Genomic DNA, 11345 nt, shown 5'->3' on the forward strand with positions numbered 1-11345 from the left:
TTACACAAAAGTAGCTCACTAACTGAACTACCCTAGTTAGGGATTTGGCTATACACCACCTCAGGTGAGTATGAATTTGTTTATTCATTCATGCATCGTTTGCTTGCCTGCCTGTAAAACTGTATGTGAATGCAATAGAGCCTCATGCTTTATTATAGGGTATTTCACGTCAATCACATGTAGTCTTCGAAGGCCCTCCTTACCTAGAGAAAAGCAGGTGAAAAACCTCACATTACTGCACACCCACTGGGGAAAGCTGCTTGATTTTGCATTTGAAGGTTACTCTTTGAGCTCCAGGAGAGAAAAGCTGAGGTAATTTGAATTTGGACCCTCAAATTCATGCATTTGCTTGTGTTTGCCTGTCCATCCTTAATCCTGTTCCACTTTGGTGGCTAAACTGCAAACAAATGAAACATCATTGGCTGGGCTGCACCAACAAACATGATGGCAGACTGCATGGCATTTTAAACAGAAATTCCGAAGTAAAACACAATAGTCCTGAATTCAATATGTTGAGCTGATATTAGGCCACCAACAATAACAACAGGTTTTTTTTTAAGCATCTTTTTTAAAATTAATTTTTTACCATTAGCATTACCATTACTATTGATTGAAATGATGAAAACTGATGTAAAGACTTTGAAGGGGCCTGTAGAGGCCAACGCAGTGCTGGCTATCCAGAAAGACAAATTAAACTGAGAGTCGGAGGGCAGAGGATTTGCTTCTGATTAGTTCCAGGAGAGGGGAATATGAAAAACGAGGAAGGCACAGCAGGAGATGATTGCGGATTGATGAAGGGAAGGTCAAATGGACTTCTGAGGTGATACAGCAGAGTAAAAATTAGCTCACAACAACCTAATGACAAACACCTTCTCCTTGTTGAAATCTTAACCTTATTAGTGTAATTTAAACCTATTTTTAACAAATGGTTTCTTCGTCAGGATTCTGTAAAGCTTCGTATGAGTAAACTATCAACAACAAATACCTTTACAAGAAAGATGCAATGCAAACTATAAAGAGCATTAGTAAGTTTACAAAGCTCCTGACTAACCGTTTACAAAGAGCTCATCATAACACTTCCCAAGAACTTGTGTGAAGAAAAACTTTAAAGTATGACGGTTTTGCTATTCATGGTGTCATGGGGGTGCAAAATAAGTAGTTATGAATCATGCCATCTAGTGGACACAGGCTGCATGCAATTTATATTCTTATCATATTCGTCCTTATCGTCTATTTATTTAGATATTTTAGAATATTATGCAACCAATGTGACAAACAAAGAAACAAACTAAGTTTCAATTTTTTTTTTAAGCCCTTGTATTTTTTTCCCCCACTATAAACTGGACATTATGTCAGCAAAATAGCAGGTAAGTTTTCCCTTTTTGGAATTAATTTCCTCACAGGTATAAATGAGTTTAACCCTTTCCCAAATAATTACTGAGTATTATGCCAACTGCAAGGTCAGTGAATAACAATAATAATAATAAATGTAATTTATAGCACACTCTACATTCACTTGAATCTCAGAGTGCCACAGTACATAGTAAGAGCATAGTTCAAAAACAACCTATAATAAAATAAATGTAAAAAGTAAGAAACGCCTTTCTGAATAAAAAGGTGGTACTGGGTATTGATCCCTTGTCTTCTATTTCCAAATAAATGGGCAGAATGCATGACAGCCTGCATTCTCCCTCAGTAAACCAAGTAATGACTCTCTGGGATTGACTGAAAAACACAGTGTCACCGAAGATCAAGTAGGCCAGTGGGGAAGGGACGTGGCCCTGGTCTGTCTCGTGTTTAGTTATTTATAGCTAAAGCAATATTTATATCTCAGAGTCCAGCAAGTGCAATCACTCAGAACCACACGGAAGGACGCAACAGAAACACGGCCTGTTGATAAAAGGTAATGTGAAATAATACAATAATAAAGGGTTTAAATAAGGGTTATCTCTTCCTAGAAGGATTGACAGAAGAAGGGAAAAGCTGCCTGCATATGTCTAAAAGTGTTCCATAAAAGATACTCAGATTTATCTAATCAGCCGAATTATATTAAACCATTCAATGAAATGATATGTGAAATGTAAGAAGTGAAGTTATTACATGATTTTTTGAGATCAGTAATATCAGATAGTTTGGCAACTATGCCCTCTGCAACCACTCCCTAACAGGGCTCCACTTCTGTCCCATGCATTTAGTTTATTTTTGCCACTTGGCTCTGACTTCTTTGATATAAAAACATCCAAACTGTGACAAAAGAGAGAGATAAGCATCCTAGGATAAGTCCATAAGTCCATGTCATAGGATGATAGGTTGATGCACTGTAAGGTTTATGGAGGGCTGATGGGGGGTGTTGGTGATTTCTGTCAGGTCTATACCACAGCAGAGATCACCTGCCTTGAGATCAAGAGGGACACTGAGCAAGAAAGAGAGAGATGGACTTGGAATCATCAGCATTGATCCTGGATGAGGATGTAGCTACACAGCGTGCCATTGAACAGAGCCTACTGGAGTGCCACAAGACAACTGAGTTACAGGGATCCTTCTCTGGGTGTGTACGTACTGTTAGCTATACTCATCAAATATTTTGGTTCTCGAATTTCATTTTTTCCCTTGACTTTTCTTTCGTACTTGTGTCCAAATGTCTAAATAAAGAACAAAATGCAAGTCCATTTTTCTACTTCATATGAGATGTACACAAACAACCTGCTGGTAACTAAACATAAAACAAAAAGTAAGGAAATTTGTGTTTGGTAGATTATTTCTTTGTTGTAACAATGCTTCTCGGCAATAAGTCTTATACCGTTGGAAAGCCTGTTTAGTTCCCATTTAAATGGTCCCACATTGGTAAGGAACATGCATTTGTGGGATGAGCAGCACAGCTGAGTATGTGGGTTGCGCCCATGAAAAATGTGCCAAATAAATGGACGTACAAAAAGTAAGAAAATTTGTGTTTGGTAGATTATTTCTTTGTTTTAACAATGCTTCTTGGCAAAAAAATCTTGTACCGTTGGAAAGCCTGTTTACTCCCCTTTCAGATGGTACCACATGTGCAAGGAATATGCATTTATGGGATGAGCTGCAGAGCTGAGTTTGTGGGTTGCGCCGATGAAACATTTGCCAAAAAGCTTATTCTTGCAAACTTTTCATGGGCGCAACCCACAAACCCAGCTCTGCAGCTAATGCCACTAATGCATGTTCCTTACAAATGTGGCACCATTTGAAAGGGAAGAAAACAGGCTTTGCAATGGTATAAGATGTATTGCCAAGAAACATTGTTACAACAAAGAAATAATCTACCAAACACAAATTTCCTTAGTTTCAGTTTATTCTGGCACATTTTTCATGGGCGCAACCCACATACTCTCTGATGCATATCCCACCAACACATGTTCCTTACAAATTGCCAAGAAGCATTGTTACAACAAAGAAATAATCTACCAAACACAAATTTCTTTACTTTTTGTTCTATGTTTATTTAGAATAGAATAATGGCAAGGTGTACTTTACAGGAATAACAGCACTCAGTCAATAGATGAGTAACAGTATATCCCTAATCAAATTCTTCAGTGCATGTGTGTGTCAATGAGAATTTAGTTACAATAGTGAGACACCTCCAACACAGGGAGAAAGCAGCAGGAATGTAAGGCAGAGATTTGTTTGAGGTAATTAGAGTCAATGAGGCGTATAAGATGGAATTTGTATCTCTGTGTTGATGTCATATCAATTGTTGAATATGTTGATCCTAATGATGAGCCATGTTCAAATGTCTTTAGAAATGTTCTGCCTTTTTTCACAAGAAGTCATTTATAATGCTTGACAATTACTCTTGGGCTTGTTCTGATAGTTGAATTTGTTTCTTTCCAAAAGGGAAACTTTTAGGAAACAATAGCTCTGTGTATTCAAGAAGGATGATGTCACTTGATTTCAGCTTGTCTTAACAACAATCTTTCAATCCCTGTCATCACGCATAACATCTGGCAACACTGACATACAGTACATTGTCAATAACCCTCTTTAACCGCATGTTGCTTTTCACAGGATTGTTCAACAGTCCTCTGAACTGGACAGAGTCCTTACTGCCATTAGAACATGTAAGAATAACACTTGACAGAATACACTTGACTGTGGAGATGGAGATGATGTTCCTCAGCTCCTGCTCAAAGCTGTATCTCTCCTACCACAATAGGCGATGAGGTGGCTCTCCGCAAGCTGACAACCAACAAGAAAATCTTGGAGGAGGACAACAGAGGTTGGGTGGCCTTACATGAGGCAGCCAGTCAGAATAACTACACACTCTTAGAAATCACATTTGCAGGTTTGTGTCAAACATTGTATGAAGACTGGCCGATTGGTCTCTGTAGCAGGTCTACAGGCAGTTGACACCAGTGTGATATCACTGAGCGCTCTGTTTATGAAGCTAAAATGGCTGAAATGTGTTTCTTAAAGCTTCCCATAGTGATGCAATACACAAGCGCACATACAAGGGTAAGACCCCCCTCTTCTTATCAGTGGAGAAGGGTCTGGTTGAGAATGCTTCTTTTCTTCTGGAGAAGGGCAGCTGCCCAGATGTTCTGGATAATGAGGAGGACACACTACTTGTCACAGGTAAATAACACTAGCATAATGTGAGTTAGAAGGTGCCCAAGCTTTTGGCATGTTTTCGTTATTGGGAGGCACACACATCACGTAAAGTAACCTTACATATTTGGATGTTTTCATAATAACCAGCATTCATTTTCTATGTTTTCCCCTAAAGGCAACTAACTGTGCTTTCATTGTCTTACCTCAGGTCTTGATCAAACATTAATTGAACATTCATTGCATTTTTTTTGTTGCATATACAGATATAAAATTATTTAACGGTGTTAATGCTTCAAAAAATTCAGACACATCTATGGAAAAATGATCGGCTCTTACGAGGAATACCTTCCTAAGAAACTTTCCATAACAATAATATTCTGAAGTGAATATACAGTACATAATGGCATGTGCAGTATGCCCAAGCAATAACTCAATACTGAGGCTAAACACTAGTCTGGGAAGTCCCGCCCCACTTCTTCCGGCCAAATTGATTTTGCCTCAGAAATGCAGTGAAGGGGCAGGGAATTCCCAGACAAGCTAAACACTGCTATAAGCACAAATTGTAATATCAACCTGTTTATAACTTGATACATTCTTCCTATGTTGATGTTTCAGTTCACTGGGTTTTACACTATAAGCTAAAAGCTATAAACACATAAAAAAACATCTCTTTCAACCTTTGAGTGGTCATATAATGTGTTCCCTCAGCCATAAGAAACAACAATCGTGACATGATGAAGCTCTTACTCTGTATGGGTGCCAATGTTAACCTAGAGGGGGCTCACCGCAGGACTGCCTTGCATGAGGCTGCCCGGCTGGGGCAGCAAGACTTTGTGGAGCAGCTACTGAGAGCTGGTGCCTGGCCCGATCCCCACAGTGCCTATGGCCTTACTCCACTGGCCCTCGCAGCTCAGATCGGACACGCACACATTGTCCAAACATTGCTTTGCAAGGGTAAGCTCACTGCACTGAGATAAACCTACACAGAACTCAAGTTCCAAAGTACTTCCAAAAATACTATATATTTCATCTACATACATATGTCTTCATATATCTCTATATTAATACTATTCAGAAATCTGACGTGGTCCTATTTTTATAGTGGATCATCTTGTTTGCTAGGGGCTGATGTGGAGTCCCAAGCACACGACAGTGCCACCATCTTATTTGAAGCAGCAGCATCTGGAAATCCAGAGGTCATCTCCATGTTGCTGGAATATGGGGCTGATCCTAACGTGCCCAAACACACTGGGCACCTGCCCATCCACAGGGTGGCACATCGGGGACATTTGGAGTGAGTTGTATGCTTCTGTACTCATGGTCATGAATCACTCTACTAGTATTTGTCAAGGTAAGACATAAAGGTATACAAATACCTGAGTTAGAATTGATCTCCAAAACGGAGAGCTCAGTGGACGGGCCACTGATAATGGTTTTCATTTTCACCTAGTATTGTTAAAATATATACATTTCCTGCACAATAAGCTACTTTGGTTATCAAATACAGTACAAGACCACATGTACTATTACTCAGAGTACTGCAAATCTTACCTCAGCAGAGGAAAACCTGTGTTAATGCAAGGTGTAAATGATCACAGTCAGATCCACTGGACCAAAACTCTATTCATTTCATATTGCATATTACATGATTGACATAAAATCACAATGAGAACTGAATGCTGACAAGAAACTCCAAAAACCACATGTCTTTTTTCCAACAGGGCACTTGCTATCCTTATCCCCGCGACAACGTTTGAGGCAGTGGATGAAAGCGGCATGAGCCCTTTGCACTCTGCAGCTGCTGGTGGTCACACACAATGTTTGGAGATGCTGTTGTCTGCTGGCTACGACCCCAATTTTATGCTCTATCCCTGGGTGCGCCGTAACTATGATGACCGGCGCAAGTCTGCCCTATATTTTGCAGTGGCCAATGAGAATCTCTGCTCTGTGAAGATTCTGTTAGAGGCTGGTGCTATGCCAAACCAAGACCCCGTCAAGTGTCTGCATTTAGCACTACGGATGGGTAACTACGACTTGATCCACATGCTGCTCCGCTATGGTGCTAATGTCAACTACTTCTCACTTGTAAATCCTTCACATTTTCCCTCGGCACTGCAGCATGCTCTAGAGGACAAGGTTGTCCTGAGAATGCTGTTAAATTATGGCTATGATGTCGCGCGATGCTTTGATTGCCCATATGGCCAAGGATCACACACGCCTCCTGACTATGAGGGCTGGAGCAACCCAGTCATCAAGGACACCATGGTAACTGTCAGAGAGGGAGGATCATTGGATGTTGTTTATCTTATTAGACAGTTTAATTGGCATATTATACAGCTCTGATTAGAGCATCTTTAAATTCTTCTCTCTTACCAGTTTTGTGAAGTGATCACCCTGAGCTCGGTAAAGCATCTGTCTGGACATCTAGTGCGGATCATGATGGATTATGTTGACCATGTCACCTTCTGCTCCAAACTCAAGGCTGTTCTGGTGGATCATAAAGAATGGCCAGAAATCTGTCAGATTCAAGGTAAGTGATGAGTAGCACTGCAGAGTATCCAAGAGTAGCACTGCAGACAAAAGTATGTTTTTTTGTTTTGTTGTTGAAATTACCATGGAATAAAGAGGTCTTAAACCTTCTGTATATAAGTAATAAGGCTTGTGTCAGATAGCAACAGTGTTAGAATCCAGAAAGATGTTTATTCTCAGTGAATTTTCCAGAAAATGTGCGGTCCCTGCAACACCTGTGCCGGCTGAGAATCAGGAAGTGCCTTGGCCGGCTACGTCTCCGAGCACCTGTCTTCATGAGCTTCCTGCTTCTGCCAGATCGTCTGAAAGAATACATTCTGTACTGTGAATATGATCTCTATGGGGATAGAAACAAGACACAGCCATGTGACTCGAACTCCTGAGCCTGATTACTTGGCTGTCTGATGTTTTGTGAACCAGTACAATACGCAGTTCTGCTTCCGGATCATTAGTAACACAAGCAAGACTACTGCGATGTTGCACGCCTGTTGAAGGAATCAGGTCAGGGTTCCACACTGCTCGACAGGAGCACCCAAATGCTACCAAAAACATGAATGGCTTAACATTTGCTATGGTGATTATTTTGGGGGTTTTCTCTATCTTTTAATTGACCGGATGCTGGAAAGCAAACAGACAATAAACAAAACAGTGATGGGGAATGGGATTGAGAATTGACCCAGGCCAAGCTGGCTGCATTACTTAAGGCAATATATTCTTCTTTGTTAACAAAGCAAGTGAAATTTCACTGAAACTTTTTGTCCTGTTAGGATTTTATTAGTATCCCCATTAACAGATGCAGAACAGATAAGACCATTACACACAAAACAGCCCAATTATATTAAAATCAGAAAAGTATAACTAACAATATTCTTTCTCGCCAACATATTACTATACATATTCTTATTCATATATACTTATATGAATTAATATACACTGAATTCATAAACATTATACGTATATACATACAAATCTATATCTTATACATAAAAAAGTGGGGGGAAATTTTCAAAATGTGGTTACGGCTTTGGGCTATTAGGTGTTGCTTGTACTTGTTTTTTTAAAGCTTGCTTTATTGTGTACTTTACCAATCTGAGCTGGAAATGAGTTCCATGCAATCATGGCTCGATATAATACTGCAAGTTGATTGTTTAAATTACATTTTGCTACAGCTATACTGCAACAAACTGTGAAGCACTTTCTCAAACCAGGCAAGCTTTCTTTGAAAAAAGCATCACTTAAATGACTGTGATGGTGATGTGGAAAATAAAATACATTTTCTCAGTCCAGTTATGGTGTTCCAACAAATTTGACAACCTCTACAAGAGTGAAATAGCCTAGTTATGAGCACAAAGACAATTCTAACAAAAAAAAGTTATACTTAACTAAAGATCTACTTGCTCTTCTTAGGTTCAAAATTAAACAAAACTTCAATCTGCCTTTGCTTATGGGGACACAACACTTTCTGTGACACGCTAACTTGTGGACATTTTTTTTGGGCACATCATACTTTCAGGAAACAATTGAATTTGTACACTAATGCAAAAACAAACACTAAAGTCTACAAAAGTTTAAAAATGTCAAAGGTACAATTAGCATCTAGGAAATCATTTAACCGTTAAAAGACAGAATTTTACTTAAAAAGGGAAGGTTGGAGATTGGTCTAAAATTGCTAAGGACTGAAGAGTCTAATTCATTTACAGTTTTAAGTGCAGATGGGAAAATACCTGTATGCAGGGAACAGCTACAATCGCTAGAATGTCCTAAAACACAGATTTAATGATAGTTTTGAAAAACGTGGTGGGAATAGGATCAAGAGGGCATGTAGACGACTTCAGTTGTGACTACTTTGCTCAGCATTTCTGTGTCAGCTAATGTGCAAAAGCATGGAGGAAGAGCGTCAACAAGCAAGACACTTGGTATTGCCTGAGTGATACTCGTCCTAATGTTAATTATCTTATCTAGCGTGCTGCAAATTCCTCACATTTGGAGGTGGAAAACAGACTGTCATCTACTTTGGGGGTGCAGGATTTATAAGGTTATAGATTAATAGAAAGAGCACCCAAGAATTGTTATTGATTTATAGATATCAATTTCGAGAAATGATGGTTCCTAGCATTTCTTTTCACTTTATTAAAGACAGAAAGATGTTCCTTAAAAATATTATGATGGACTTGCAACTGTATCTTTCTCCATACACGCTCAGACCTTCTGCAAGAAAGTTGATTGCTTTCCTCATTACTCCATGGAGTTTTTTGTTTGGCTAGAACCTTTTTCAGTTTCGTAGGTGCAACAGAGTCCAGAGCTGCCCTTAATTTGGTGTTGAAAGTGATAAGATAATTATCACATGATGGCCCCACCTCTGGGGTTGTTGTACTATTCATATTCGAAATGATCAGCTGCTGCAGAGTTAACAAAAACAATGTTTAACAAAACATTCAGTACTTTTAACTTTAGATAAGTCTGTAAAGAAAATACAAAAGTGGCGAGAAAGAGCAAGATTACTGGAAGAATATATGATAAGCCTTTCAAGTCAGCTCCATAATCCAAATGCAGGTTAAAATCACCAGTGATAATAGTCTTATCATAATTGTATTGATAATGGACAGGTATTCTGATGCATGTTAAGAAAGGAGGACATGCTTGGGTGGCCTATTTCAGAATTCCTGTCCATTATCAATTAAATTATGATAAGACTATTATCACTGGTGATTTTAACCTGCATTTGGATAATGCAGCTGACTTGAAGTGGACGCTGGCAAATAAGAACTATGGCACGATATTCAAACAAGGTAAAATCATCTAAGGAGATGATCAGGGCATCCGTAGTTATGGTGGCTGCCCCGTCTCCTTTTTTTCCACTTTTAATGGACTGGGAAAAGTAATAATTGGGAGGGGAAGCTTCAATAAGAGCTGCCTACCCATTTCAGTTGAAAACATAATGTCTAATTTAAGTTCACATACAAGATCGTTAATGAGAATTGCTTTGCCTGATAGGGACCTGATATTCAGAATTGCCATTAAAATATTTTCTGGATCGAGGGACTGACTCGAAAGCATATTCAGTGGAATGGGTAAGCAGTTATTCACATTTGAACCACCCAAACTCTCCCCGTAGCAGTAGGAGCCCAGTGAGAGACAACAACATGATCATGCCATATTATCACATGAAACAGCTTGATCTGAGGTAGAGATACCATACTATGAAACAGCTTGATCTGAGATAGTGATGCCATACTATGATACAGCTTGATCTGAGGTTGTGATACCATATTATCACATGAAACAGCTTGATCTGAGATAGTGATGCCATACTATGAAACAGCTTGATCTGAGGTTGTGATACCATAATATGATACAGCTTGATCTGAGGTTGTGATACCATACTATCACATAAAGCAGCTTGATCTGAGGTATATGCCATACTATTACATGAAACAGCTTGATCCGAAGTAGTGATGCCATATGTCAAATGTACCTGCGCTGCTTGTCATGGTGCCATATTCTCAATAGTTTCTATATTGAAGACACAACCACTAACACAAGGTTCTGTAGCCTAGGTCATACATCCAATGAAGGGAATCAGTCTCGTCGAAAAGTCAAATGTTGGCTAGGCCAGTGGTTCTAGTCTAGGTCAGTGGTTCTAGACATACAATATCAAAGGTTTACATTGAATGGTCCTTGGCTGTCCCATTACTGCCTTATAATAAAGAGACTCATTTTTTTTTTAGAAATAGGTAATAAACTAGAAAATTGTGATGGCCTATATAGACGATACTTTCTGGTGTTGCAGAATGGATTTATGTTAGTGCTGTTGTGTTACGATGTCTAATGTTCATGCCGGGATACAGTTAAGGCAATTGTATTAACAAAACATATATTGGTCATGAAGCACAGCGTGCAGTGGACACTTCTTGCTCTCAATAGCTCAACATTAAATGCGTACAGTTCTATGGATACGAACTGCCACTGCTGGTGCACATCTTCAACCAGGCATACTTTCTGATGGGAAAAAAGGTAAGCAAAAACTTGAAATAAATTATATTAATCCTTTACTTACAAGATCAATCAGTTTCATACACTCTCTGAACATTGACATAGCTATCAAATGAAGTACAACAGATCATGTTTGATGAACCAGTATGCAAACATCGATGAATTTAAATAATATCATTTCTTCTCCAGATTTTGATCATATGTCGTACTAACATAGGGATATTAATATCAATCATATTAAT

The 11345-nt window shown here is 39.0% G+C and overlaps 1 protein-coding gene across 1 annotated transcript; it reads left to right on the plus strand.

The window, feature by feature from the left end:
* Positions 1-1842: 1842 nt before the first annotated feature.
* Positions 1843-9268, plus strand: asb14a (ankyrin repeat and SOCS box containing 14a). The gene is made up of 10 exons (XM_080846187.1): positions 1843-1903; positions 2368-2548; positions 4039-4091; positions 4187-4315; positions 4447-4605; positions 5290-5535; positions 5704-5875; positions 6303-6846; positions 6958-7111; positions 7303-9268. Exons 2-10 carry the CDS (start codon positions 2433-2435, stop codon positions 7491-7493), a joined length of 1764 nt encoding a protein of 587 aa, XP_080702313.1. The 5' UTR covers positions 1843-1903; positions 2368-2432; the 3' UTR covers positions 7494-9268.
* Positions 9269-11345: the final 2077 nt, after the last annotated feature.

The sequence above is a fragment of the Sprattus sprattus genome (genome assembly GCF_963457725.1).
Source record: "Sprattus sprattus genome assembly, chromosome: 10".
In the NCBI taxonomy this organism is placed as follows: Eukaryota; Metazoa; Chordata; class Actinopteri; order Clupeiformes; family Clupeidae; genus Sprattus; species Sprattus sprattus.

Coding starts and splice junctions, on each gene's coding strand:
- asb14a (XM_080846187.1), top strand. CDS start 2,433: ATGGACTTGGAATCATCAGCATTGATCCTGGATGAGGATGTAGCTACA. Junction 4,606..5,289: donor GGACACACTACTTGTCACAG/GTAAATAACACT, acceptor GTGTTCCCTCAG/CCATAAGAAACAACAATCGT. Junction 6,847..6,957: donor CAGTCATCAAGGACACCATG/GTAACTGTCAGA, acceptor CTCTCTTACCAG/TTTTGTGAAGTGATCACCCT.